Here is a 13,628-nt window from a genome sequence, read left to right as displayed (position 1 = left end):
TAAGTGACTTATTCAAGGTCACACAGCAGACAAGTAGTGCAGGCAGCATCAGAATGCAGGTCCTCTGATTCACAGGCCAGGTGAAGTAAGGTAGGAGAAAGGCAGTCTTACAAGGGATGGTAAGGAGTCTGATGTATTCGTTCATTCATTCAATCGTATTTATTGAGCGCTTACTTTGTGCAAAGCTTTGTACTAAGCGCTTGGAAAAGTACAATTCAGCAATAGAGAGAGATAATCCCTACCCACATCGGGCTTACACTCCACAGGGGGGAGACAGACATTAAAAGAAGTAAACAGGCATCAATATTAATAAATATTATAGATATATACATAAGAGCTGTAGGGCGGAGGGGGAGAGCAAAGGAAGCGAGTCGAGGTGACACGGAAGGGAGGGGGAGCTGAGGAAAAGGGGGGCTCAGTTTGGGAAGGTCTCTTGGAGGAGATGAGCCTTCATTGGGGCTTTGAAGAGCAAGGGAAGAGTGATTGGAGGATTTGAGGAAGGAGGGCATTCCAGACCAAAGGTAGGACATGGGCCAGGGGTTGACGGCGGGACAGGAGAGATCAAGGCACAGTGTGGTTAGCGCCAGAGCCGAGAAGATGTGCAGGCTGAGATACTGAAAGAAAGTAGGGAGGTGAGGTAGGAGGGGGCAAGCCAAGAGTAAGGGGTCAGTGCAAGTACTGGAGGCTTTTGAGGAATGGGGAAACTCAGACTGAATGTTGCTTTCCTGTTGTTTTTCTTTTTAGAAAAATGAGCCAGGCAGCAGAGTGAAGTCCTGACTGGAGTGGAGAGGGGCCGGGAGGTCAGTAAGGAGGCTGATGCAATAGTCAGGGCAGGGAAGGATAAGTGCATGGATCGGCGAGACAGCAGTTAGGATAGAGACAAAAGGGAGGATTCTAGAGACGGTGTGAAGGTTGAACGGACAGGATTTGGTGACAGATTAAAGGTATGGGTTAAATGAGAGAGATGAGTCAAAGATAAAGCCAAGGTTACGAGTCTGTGACATAGGGAGGATGGGGATGCTTTCTATGGTGTTGGGAAACAGAGGGAGGACACAGTTTAGGTGGGAAGACAAGCTCTGCTTTGACATGCAAGGTTCGAGGTATCGGCAGGTCTTGAAGTAGAGATGTCCTGATGGTAGGAGAAAATGTGAGGCTGCAGAGCAGGTCAGCAGCAATTTGGGAATCATCTGTGTAGAGATGGCAGTAAGACTTGGGAGTTCTCCAAGGGAGCGGGTGTAGATGGAGCATAGAAAGGGGCCCAAGAAATGAAAAATCTGTAAAGAAACCCACTCAACTCTCTGTAAATGCTGATGGCGAAATGTTCCCGGACAGGCAACCCTGGAACAAATTGTCTTGGTAACATTCCCTGATATTTAAAAAATGATTTATGTACCCAAAGAGGGAGTTTTGGCAACTGAATGGTCTTGGTAACACTCCCTTATAACCGAAAATGGCACACCCCTGGAAGCATTGGCAACAATCAATTGTATTTATTGAGCCTTTACTGTGTGTGGTTTACCGTACCAAGCGCTTGGGAGAGTACCAGGCAACCATAAACAGTAACGGTCCCTGTCCACAACATCTAATAGGTCAACAGAGACAGAACCAATCGGTTCCAGAAAAAGATAAGAAGAGTTAAGGCGAACAGCTGATGCTTAAGCATCCTATTTGCACATTGGTATATGAAGGGTGCAAAAGGACAGAGGTCTGTGGAACCACTCCGTCGTCTGAAGTTCTGTGGAGGTTTGCCTTCCCACTTCAGATGAGCACCGTGCCCTTAGCCTAGCAGGTTAAGAGGAGGTGTCTGGGAGAGTGTGAGGCGCTTTGAGCATGTGAGGGAAGCATATGATACCTTCCTGAGAAGCAGCGTGGCAACTAAGAAGTAGCAAGGCCTAGTAGATGGACCAAGGGCCTGGGAGTGATTAGGACCTGGGTTCTACTTCCGGTTCCGCCACGCGTCTGCTGGGTGACCTCGGACAAGTCGCTTTACTTCTTTGTGCCTCAGCTAACTCATCTTTAAAATGGGGCTTAAGAATGCGAGCCTAATGTGGGACAGGGACTGTGTTCAACCTAATTACCTTCTAATAATAATAACTGTGTATTTGTTAAGCACTTACTCTGTGCCAGGCACTGTACTAAGCACTGGGGTGGACACAAGCAAATTGAGTTTGATACAGTCCCTCTTCCGCGTGGGGCTCACAGTCTTAATCCCCATTTTACAGATAAGGTAACAGGCGTAGAGAAGTGAAGTGACTTGCCCAAGGCCACACAGCTGACAAGTGGCAGAGCCAGGATTAGAACCCATGACCTTCCAACTCCCAGGCCCATGCTCTATCCACTACGCTGTGCTACTACTCCAGCACTTAGTAGAGTGCCTGGCACATGGTAAGGGCTTAACAAATGTAGAAGCAGCGTGGCTCAGTGGAAAGAGCACGGGCTTTGGAGTCAGGGCTCATGAGTTCGAATCCCAGCTCTGCCACTTGTCGGCTGTGTGACTGTGGGCAAGTCACTTCACTTCTCTGCGCCTCAGTTCCCTCATCTGTAAAATGGGGATTAAGACTGTGAGCCCCACGTGGGACAACCTGATTCCCCTATGTCTACCCCAGCGCTTAGAACAGTGCTCGGCACATAGTAAGCGCTTAACAAATACCAACATTATTATTATTATTAAATATATTATATTAATCATTACTATTATTACTATTACTAGAAATAGAATGAAACAAATTGTGATTTGCTTGCAAAAGCACTGGTATGATCCTTGAGTACTGGGTTAGCGGAAATGATTATAGGTAAATCTGAGAGCTGTAATGAATCGTATGTATTGTGGATGGAACATTAATAATAATGACGGTATCTGTTAAGCACCTACTATGTGCCAAGCACTGTTCTAAGCGCTGAATTGAACTAAGCACTAAGCACTTGGGAAAAGACATTATAACAGAGTTGGCCCAAATCCCAGTACTGGGAAATCGTGATGGGGAAACTGACTCAAGGAATCCAACGGATTTGTGTAAGAGAGCTTCAGGGCTGGAACTAAGAATCGGCGATGGAATCGCCTCTCTTCCCCAAGCACACATCAGAGACTTTTTGGCCACTCTGCGTTGAGTACATCTGAAACTTGGAGCTGGTGGATAACATCTGAGCTATTGAAATCTGTGTTAGGAAAATTGTAAAATTAGCAACAAAGTTAGAAGAGTTATGTAAATACCTGGGTACAGAATACAATATTGAGAAAAGGTATGTAAAACTCTATGTAAAGACTGCAGTATTTCAATATGCAAAAGAGGATTTTGTATATAGATTTACCTTTTACAAAACTCCCAAGTTTTCCTTGCTAACCGGACTTCCCATTCATCGATTCTTTTATGTGCAGTGGTGTTTTGCACTGTAATCAAAGTACCCCGGTGGATCTTAGCTCCCTATACTATGGCAAATTTTGATACACACTAACTTTAGATCATCTGCTGCTAGGATCTCAACGCAACGGGGCAGCTAAGCTCCATCTTAGTTCTCTCTCTCACATTCTCGGATGGGCTTCAGGAAAGGCAAGACTAACTCTGCTTAATCTCGTTCTCCAGCCCAGCCCGCACACTCCGCTCCTCTGCCACTAACCTCCTCACTGTGCCTCGTTCTCACCTGTCCCGCCGTCGACCCCCGGCCCACGTCCTTCCTCTGGCCCGGAACGCCCTCCCCCCCTCACATCCGCCAAACTACCTCTCTTTCCCCCTTCAAGGCCCTACTGAAAGCCCACCTCCTCCAGGAGGCCTTCCCAGACTGAGCCTCCCTTTTCCTCTGCTCCTCCTTCCCTCTGCTCTAACCCCCTCCCTGCCCCAAAACACTTGGGTCTATTTGTACACATTTATTATTCTATTTATTTCATTAATATGTATATATCTATAATTCTATCTATTTTGAGGCTATTGATGCCTGTCTACTTGTTTTGTTGTCTGTCTCCCCCTTCTAGACTGTGAGCCCGCTGCTGGGAAGGGACTGTATCTGTTGCCAACTCTATTTTCCAAGCGCTTAGTACAGTGCTCTGCACCCGGTAAGCGCTCAATAAATACGACTAAACGAATGACTAATCCCATTTATTCTTAAAAGCTTTAATTCAGGGTTTTACTATTCATGGTGCCTTCCTGAGCTGGGAAGAACCACTAGTTACAAGTCTACAGTTGACCGCACCGTCATTCATTCATTCTACTCCCCTGACGCTCGGCTTCCACCACGTGGGACAGAGGCTGCCTCACCCCCGTAATAATACTAAATAATAATGTTGGTATTCCTTAAGCGCTTACTATGTGCCAAGCACTGTTCTAAGCACCGGGGTTGATACAAGGCCATCAGGCTGTCCCAAGTAGGGCTCAGTCTTCATCCCCATTTTACAGATGAGGGAACTGAGGCCCAGTGAAGTGACTTGCCCAAGGTCACACAGCTGACAAGCAGTGGAGCAGGGATTAGAACCCATGACCTCTGACTCCCAAGCCCGGGCTCTTACCACTGAGCCACGCTGCTTCTCAAGCCACCGGAGCTCCATCAGCCCCTGCTCCAGCCCAGAAAGAGCTCAAACAGTAGCCCGCTTGAGGCCTTCTCAACTTCTGGGAGCCCCAGTACCGTGGCTGAGGCTGTGGCTTCTATGCCAAGAAGCTCTAGCCGCGTTTATTTTATAGGTATTAGCCTCCTTGTCTTTTCCATTTGTTTTTACCTTTCTTTATGGTTCTTCTGCCAACCACCTCTAGACCATAGGCTCGTTGAGGGCAAAGAATGTGTCTTTTTTGTCACATCGTACTCTCCCAAGTGCTTAGTACAGTGCTCTGCGTACAGTAAGCTCAATAAATACGACTGACACCTGTGACTCATTCTTAGATCATGAAAAACTTGAAGGAAAAGGACCATGTCTACTTCTCACTGGTACATTCTTTGCACACAATACATTTTATAGAAGGAAAGAATAAATAGCCTCAGCGAGCGCTGGGGAGGTCATCTGCACATATAATTCTCCACCTGCCAGGACAGATTTATTCATTCGTATTTATTGAGCACTTACTGTGCACTGAGCACTATACTAAGGTCACCTGCACATATAATTCTCCACCGGCCAGGACTAGATGGATTCAATCGAATTTATTGAGCGCTTTCTGTGTGCTGAGCACAAAACTAAGCGCCTGGAAAGTACAGTTTGGCAATAAAGAGAGAGAATCCCTGCCCACATCAGGCTTACAGTCTAGAGTGGGGGGAGACAGACATCAAAACAAGTAAACAGGCATCGATATAAATAGAATTATTTATATATATATATATACATATACATATATATATATATATACATAAGTGCTGTGGGTCAGGGAGATGGGGGGAAGAGCAAACGGAGCGAGTCGAGGTGCTGCAAAAGGGAGGGGGAGCTGAGGAAAAAGGGGGGCTTAGATTGGGAAGGCCTCTTGGAGGAGGTGCATCTTCAGTAGGGCTTTGAAGGGGGAAGGATGATTGTCTGGCCGATTTGAGGGAGGGAATTCCAGGCCAGAGGAAGGATGTGGGCCAGGTGTCGGTGGTGAGACAGGCTACACTGATGCACAGTGAGAAGGTTGGCACCAGAGGAGCAAAGTGTGCGGGCTGGGCTGTAGAAGGAGAGAAGGGAGGTGAGGTAAGAAGCAGCAAGGTGACGGAGAGCTCTGAAGCCAACGGTGAGGAGTTTTTGTTCGAAACAGAGGTTGACAAGCAACTCTGCAGATTTTTGAGGAAGCAGGTGACGTGCCCTGATCGTTTCTGTAGAAAGACGATCCGAGCTTGCTACCCCTGAGCCAGAGGAAGGCCAAGACAATGTTTGTTCACTAGTCCAACCCAGCTCACCAGCCAAGCCCAAACCATACGCAGTGCTGTATAGTACATGGCAGCCACCAGCTAAACTGGTGCAAAATGGAATCCTATACACTTGATTTTGAATCCTAAAAATAAAAAGCTCAGTATTTTGGATGGAGTTAATGATCATAAGTTAGTTGCACCAAGGAAGCCTTAAAAAAAAAAAAAGAGGAATCTGGTATGCAAGGAACTACTATTTTAAGCAAATCCCAGAGGGGCTGTCTTCAAAAATCTCAGAAACTATGTTCATTCAACAGGATTTATGCCTTCTATGTGCAGAGCATTGTGTTAGATGCTTGGGAGCACAAAGGTAAAAAACACAGTCCCTTTTCTAAAGGAACCTTGACTTAGTTTGACTATCCCCATTTTACAGATAAGGTAACTGAGGCACAGAGAAGCCAAGTGACTTACCCAAGGCCACACAGTAAACAAGTGGTGGAGCCAGGATTAGAACTCAGATCCTTCTGCCTCCCAGGCCCATGCTCTATCCACTAGTTCGTTCGTTCATTCATTCATTCGATAGTATTTATTGAGCACTTACTGTGTGCAGACCACTGTTCTAAGCGCTTGGGAGAGTACGACAATAAACGGACACACTCCCTTCCCACGACGAGCTCTCGGTGTAGAAGCCGATTTTAATGGTAATAATGCTGGTATTTGTTAAGCGCTTACGATTTGCCAAGCACTGTTCTAAGCGCTGGGGCAGATACAAGGTAAATCAGGCCATCCCTCATGGGGCTCAGTCTTTATCCCCATTTTCCAGATGAGGTCACTGAAGCACAGAGAAATTACGTGACTGGCCCAGAGTCACCCAGCTGCCAAGTGCCGGAGCCGGGATTAGAACCCATGACCTCTGACTCCCAAACCTGGGCTCTTTCCATTAAGCCACGCTGCTTCTCTACAATCTAGCTTACACTAGCCCACATTGCGGTACAGTGAGGGTGTTTTCTGTGACTCCACAGAAGTACCGAAGCCATCGTGCTTTCCAGGAATCCCCACCAGCCAAAGGAGACACGAAACGACAGTGGCCGCGAGGCACAAGCTCAGAAGAGCCTGGTCCTCCCAAGGCTCGACCTTCTGATAACGGGCATCGGTAAAACCTACCCAGTGACCTCCATTTCACGTTAAATGCACCATGCCAGTGGTGTCTCAAGAGATGCAACTTGCCCTCTCTTCTCTAGACCTCAGGAAACACAAACGAAAGGGAAGCTGGAGACGGCGAGAGAAACAAAATAAACTTGCCACTTACCCGTTGAACCTGAGTCTGGAGGGCAGCAGGATTGTCATAGCAAAAATAGCTGCCTAAAAAAAGAAAGAAAGATCTAGTATCGTTACTTTTATTTCTAATGTGGCAATACCTAAATAATAATAATGTTGGCATTCGTTAAGCGCTTCCTATGTGCAGAGCCCTGTTCTACGCTCTGGGGGAGATACAGGATAATAAGGTTGTGCCACGTGAGGCTCACAGTCTTCATCCCCATTTTACAGATGAGGTCACTGAGGCACAGAGAAGTTAAGTGACTTGCCCTCAGTCACACAGCTGACAAGTGGCGGAGCCGGGATTCGAACCCATGACCACTGACTCCCAAGCCCGGGCTCCTTCCACTGAGCCACGCTGCTTCTCTAAATATGCAATGCATACAGCCTTGATATTAAAATGTTATTTAATGAGCACTTACTTTGTGCAGAACAATGTTCTAAACGCTTGAAGAGTATGATACGAGAGGCCCAGCACACAATTTCTACCCTCAAAGAGCTCACCTAAGCCCAATGTCTCTCTGCACCAAGATCCTAGCTCTGCACATCCAGAGACACTTACTATGTGCCAAGCACTGTTCTAACCTCTGGAGAAGATAGAAGGTAATCAGGTTGTCCCACTTGGGGCTCACAGTCTTAATACCCATCTTACAGATGAGGTCACTGAGACACAGAGAAGTGAAGTAACTTGCCCAGAGTCGCACAGCTGACAAGTGGAGGAGCAGGGATTAGAACCCATGACCTCCGACTCCCAAACCCACGCTCTTTCCACTAAGCCATGCTGCTGCTGTATTAAGCGCTTGGGAGAGTGCAATATAAAATAAACAGACACATTCCCTGCCCACAGTGAGCTTACAGTCTAGCGGAGCAGACCAATAAATTGCTGTTACGTAATTTGAGCCCTCCCAGTTTCTTCCATTCAATCCAGAGCCCCAAGCCTTTCTCGGTCCCAGCTAAACGCGGGGCTGGACCACTGAAATTTCCTGGGAGCCCCTGGGACTGAGAAGGGAAGCAAGGAAACGGTGGCTCCATTCGTGAGCGGGGCACTCCTTCAATCGTATGTACTGAGCGCTTACTGTGTGCACAACACTGTACTACACGCTTCACGGCCTCCTAGAACTCAGAGTTTCAGCATCGTTGTGCTAGCCACAGTCCGCAACTCAGGCACAGCGGCCCATCTGCTGCCTTTTTCCCAATTCCAACACTGGGGTTAATATTTACAGGGATGTTATTTATTAAGCACTTAAAATACTTCAAGCACTGGGCTAAGTGCTGAGGTAATCAGATTGACTCCGATTAGGGTTAATTTTAGATCCCACTTGCCTTTTTAGTCAGTAATAGGTCACTACGGTTCCAGTTTCTCAAGGATATTCCTTCGGAAGTACCCGAAATCATTAACTTCAAGAATGAGAATTACCAGGTTTAGGAAGATTTCGCTTGAGTACTAAAGCCCATCATGCACCTATAGCTACATTTACAAATAGGAATATAAAGGGGCTTCTGATTTAAATTAGTCAGGTTTGATTAGTTCATTTCCATCACCTTTTAAAGACAGCTGAATGTCACCTTTTTAAAAGGAGGCTAATAAAAATTTTCAATTAAAAAACTGCCTAATGTTCACTCATTCCTTCAGTATAACACCTTGGTCAGCGCTGATAAACAGGGTACAATTTTTGAGAAAAAAGCAAACAGCTCCCTTGTGAGAGACATGCTTTTTCAGGCAATTATGACCGCTGTGTTTGCTCCTTAAAATGACTTACCGATTAGTATACTCATCTGCTTAAAACTGGCTAATATCCTAAAATCCCCAACCTAAGTAAAGCACTGGCCATCACTCCAAGGTACCACACAGTATTTCCCATCACAATCATGACTTTGACAAAATAAAGCCATTTATCACAATGAATGATACATAGGAACTCCATATCTACTATCTGTTGCCCAACTGTACACTCCAAGCGCTTAGTACAGTGCTCTGAACAGAGTAAGCGCTCAATAAATACTATTGAATGAATGAATCTCAGGAGACTTAAAAAAATTGTTTCCCTTTAAGAATACAAATGAAGAAACGGGAAGACAAACTTGCAACATAAACAGGCTGGTGTTTCGAGAAGAGCAGGAAGTTCACTTTCTGCCCTGGCATCCTCAGATACATTTTTCATTTCAAAAAGAGTTCTACCCGATGGGCCAGAAAGGTTCATTTCCCTTCAACTGTTATCCAAAGGAAGGTGAGAGGATTTCGTCCCTCCTTCACAGCAGAATCAGGCTGGTGTCTGTGGAAAAGCAGGAACTAGGTTTAATTTTCTGCACCGGGGTCCTTAGATACATTTTTCATTTTAAAAAAGCTCTACTCCAAGGGACCAGAAATGTGCATTTCCCTTAAGTTGTGGGGAAGCAGCACAGCACAGTGGATACGACACAGAGCCGGGAGTCAGAAGGTCATGGGTTCTAATCCCATCTCCACCAGGGCCTGGCAGTCACAAGGTCATGGGTTCATTTAATCCCAGCTCCACCACTTGTCTGCTGTATGACTTCGGGCAAGTCCTCTCGTTTCTCAGGGCCTCAGTTCCTCATCTGTAAAATGGGGATTGAAACTGCCAGCCCCACAGAGGACAAGGACTGTGTCCAATCCGATTTGCTTGTATCCACCCCAGCGCTTAGTACAGTGCCTGGCACATAGTAAGCACTTAAATATCCTCATCATCATTACCCAAAGGTGGGGGGAGTGCAGATTCATCCCTCCTCCAGGAGTACAACCATCCCGCCGCCCCCCCACCAAGGAAAGAAAGGGAAAAGAGCCTTGGGGTCCCGGTCAACTCCCCATGTAATAACAATTATGGCATTTATTAAGCACTTACAATGTGCCAAACACTGTTCTAAATGCTGGGGTAGATTCAAGGTAGTCAGGTTTTCCCATGTGGGGCTCACAGTCTTCAACCCCATTTTACAGATGAGGTAACTGAGACAAGGAGAAGTGAAGTTCATGTTGATTAGAGCATGGACCTGAGAGTCAGAAGGTCAGGGGTTCTAAACCCGGCTCTGCCACTTGCCTGCTGTGTGACCTTGGGCATGTCACCTTACTTCTCTGGGCCTCAATGACCTCATCTGTAAAATGGAGACTGAGATTTTGAGCCCCTTGTGGGACAGGGACTGTGTCCAACCTAACTACCCCTGTCCTTAGAACGGTGCTCAGCACATAGTGAGCGCTTAACAAGTATCATGATTATTATTACCGTAACTGGAAGCAGCGTGGACTAGCGGCAAAAGCACAGGCTTGGAGGTCAGAGGACGTGGGTTCTAATACCGGCTCCGCCACCAATCTGTTGTGTGATGCTGGGCAAGTCACTTCCCTTCTCTGTGCCTCAGTTCCCTCATCTGTAAAATGGGGATTTAAAGTGTGAGCCCCACGTGGGGTATCCTGATTACCCTGTATCCACCCCGGTGCTGAGAACAGTGCTTGGCACATACTAAGCGCTTAACAGATACCATCATTATTCCTTCAATAGTATTTATGGAGCACTTACTATGTGCAGAGCACTGGACTAAGCGCTTGGAATGTTCAATTCGGCAACAGAGACCATCCCTGCCCAACGACGGGCTCAGTCTAAACGGCCATGATCACCCAGCAGCAGTTGGTGGGAGCCGGGATTAGAGGACACGACCGTCCGACTCCTAGGCCTGTGCTCTGGCCACTAGGCCAGGCTGGCCGCGCTAGGGGAGGCGGGAGCGGCCAAAGAGGCGAATGTGAGAGGGAGGGAGTCCAAGACAGAGCTCCTTATCTTCCCTCCCAAACCCCGTCCTCTCTCTGACTTTCCCGTCACTATGGACGGCAAGACCATCCTTCCCGTCTCACAGGCCCGCAACTTTGGTGTCGTCCTTGACTCGGCTCTCTCCTTCACCCCACACATCCGATCCGTCACCAACGCCTGCCCGTCTCACCTTCACAATACCGCCAAGATCCGCCCTTTCCTCTCCATCCAAACGGCTATCGTGCTGGTACAAGCTCTCATAATATCCCGACTGGATTATCGTGTCAGCCTTCTCTCTGATCTCCTTTCCACTGAAGGGATCCACTTATCTCCCCACCAATGATCTCCCTTCCACAGAGCTTAGAACAGTGACTCTCTCCCTGCTCCAGTCTATTCTTCATTCTGCTGCCCGGCTCATCTTTCTGCAGAAACGTTCTGGGCATGTCACTCCCCTCCTTAAAAACCTCCAGTGTTGCCCATCGACCTCAGCAAGAAACAAAAACTTCTCACTCTAGGCTTCAAGGCTCTCCATCCCCTTGCCCCCTCCTACCTCTCCTCCCTTCTCTCTTTCCACTGCCCACCCCACATGCTCCGCTCCTCTGCCGCCCACCTCCTCACCGTCGACCCCTGGGTCACGGCCTCCCGCGGTCCTGGAACGCCCTCCCTCCTCACCTCCGCCAAACTAACTCACTTCCCCTCTTCAAAGCCCTACTGAAAGCTCACCTCCTCCAAGAGGCCTTCCCAGACTGAGCCCTCCCTTTCCTTCTGCACGCCCTCATCGCCCCGACTCCCTCCCCCTGCTCTGCCCCCTTCCCCTCCCCACAGCACTTGTGTCTATTTGTATATATTATGTACCACTCTATTTTATTAATGATGCGCATTTTCCTATGGCTCTATTTATGTCATGGGTTCAAATCCCAGCTCCGCCACTTGTCAGCTGGGTGACTGTGGGCACGTCACTTCCCTTCTCTGGGCCTCAGTTCCCTCATCTGTCAAATGGGGATGCAGACGGTGAGCCCCACGTGGGACAACGTGATGACCCTGTATCTCCCCCAGCGCTTAGAGCAGTGCTCTGCACATAGTAAGCGCTTAACAAATATCAACATTATTATTATTCTCTGGGCCTCAGTTCCCTCATATGTCTAATGGGGATGAAGACTGTGAGCCTCACATGGGACCACCTGATGATCCTGTATCTCCCCCAGCGCTTAGAACAGTGCTCTGCACATAGCACTTAAATACCAACATTCATACATTCAATAGTATTTATTGAGTGCTTACTATGTGTAGAGCACTGTACTAAGCGCTTGGAATCATTATTATTATTATTATTATTATTATTATTCTTAACGGGGCCTCAGTTCCCTCATCTGTCAAATGGGGATGAAGACGGTGAGCCTCACGTGGGACAACCTGGTTAATAATAATAATGTTAGTATTTATTCAGCGCTTACTATGTGCAGAGCACTGTTCTAAGCGCTGGGGGAGATACAGGGTCATCAGGTTGTCCCACGTGAGGCTCACCGTCTTCATCCCCATTTGACAGACGAGGTGACTGAGGCCCAGAGAAGTGACCTGCCCACGGTCACAGAGTAAGCGCTTAAATACCAACATTATTATTATTATTACTACCCCAGTGCTTAGAACAGCGCTCTGCACATAGTAAGCGCTTAACAAATACCAACATTATTACTATGCGTGGCTCAGTGGAAAAAGCACGGGCTTTGGAGTCAGAGGTCATGGGTTCGAATCCCGGCTCAGCCACTTGTCAGCTGTGTGATTTTGGGCAAGTCACTTCACTTCTCGGTGCCTCAGTTACCTCATCTGTAAAATGGGGATTAAGACTGTGAGCCCCACGTGGGACAACCTGATACCCCAGCGCTTAGAACAGTGCTCGGCACATAGTAAGCGCTTAACAAATACCAACATTATTATTATTATTAGGTCATGGATTCGAATCCCGGCTCAGCCACTTGTCAGCTGTGTGACCTTGGGCAAGTCACTTAACTTCTCGGTGCCTCAGTTACCTCATCTGTAAAATGGGGATTAACACTGTGTGAGCCCCAGGTGGGACAACCTGATTCCCCTGTGTCTACCCCGGCGCTTGGAACAGTGCTTGGCACAGAGTAAGCGCTTAACAAATACCAACATTATTACTAAATACGACTGAATGAATGAATGGTCAGCGCTTAATAACTACGGATGAATGAATGAAAGGGGGGGGGGGGGTTGGGCCGGTCCTGCCCGGACGACGGCTCGTCCCCGCTGCTCACCGAAGCCCAGGAAGCACATGAGCGCCAGGACGAGGAGGCGGTGCGCCAGGCGGGCGGGGTCGCAGAGGGCCGGCAGAGGCCGGGGATCCCCGCGGCCTCCGCCGCCGTGGTGGTCGTCGTCCCCCCCGCGGGCCGCCTCGTCCGCCAGCAGCGGCCTCTCCTCAGCCGCCGCCATGATGGCCGCCTTCCCTCCCCGGGCCGCCGCCGAGTCACGTGACGCCCCGCGTCCAATCAGCTGAGGGGAAGGTCAGGCCCTCGGAGGGGCTTACCCAGCATCCTCCGGGCGCCGCCGCCGCTTGACAGCTCTCCTCCTTCATTCATTCATTCATTCATTCATTCATTCATTCATTGGTTCGTTCATTGGTTGGTTGGTTCGTTCGTTCAATAGTATTTATTGAGCGCTCACTATGTGCAGAGCACCGCACTAAGCGCTTGTGTGGGGGATACCAAGACCCTTTTTCAAAATAAATACTCAGAGTCAAGGTAACAATCA

General features: G+C 48.1%; 1 protein-coding gene across 2 annotated transcripts in view; it reads right to left on the bottom strand.

Moving 5' to 3' along the window:
- Positions 1–13,324, bottom strand: part of MFSD1 (major facilitator superfamily domain containing 1) — a 43,651-nt gene extending 30,327 nt beyond the window's left edge. For both annotated transcript variants that reach the window (XM_029067970.2, XM_029067980.2), the window contains exons 1-2: positions 13,136–13,324; positions 7,106–7,158 (exon numbers count right to left, since the gene is read on the bottom strand). In XM_029067970.2, coding sequence (XP_028923803.1) covers positions 7,106–7,158; positions 13,136–13,310 — 228 coding nt within the window. In that variant the 5' untranslated portion in view covers positions 13,311–13,324. The remainder of the gene's footprint in view (positions 1–7,105; positions 7,159–13,135) is intronic.
- Positions 13,325–13,628: the final 304 nt, after the last annotated feature.

This window comes from Ornithorhynchus anatinus, chromosome 1 (assembly GCF_004115215.2).
Source record: "Ornithorhynchus anatinus isolate Pmale09 chromosome 1, mOrnAna1.pri.v4, whole genome shotgun sequence".
NCBI lineage: Eukaryota > Metazoa > Chordata > Mammalia > Monotremata > Ornithorhynchidae > Ornithorhynchus > Ornithorhynchus anatinus.
The sequence above is the reverse complement of the archived record's forward strand: the minus strand, read 5'-3'. Positions and strand labels throughout refer to the sequence as shown.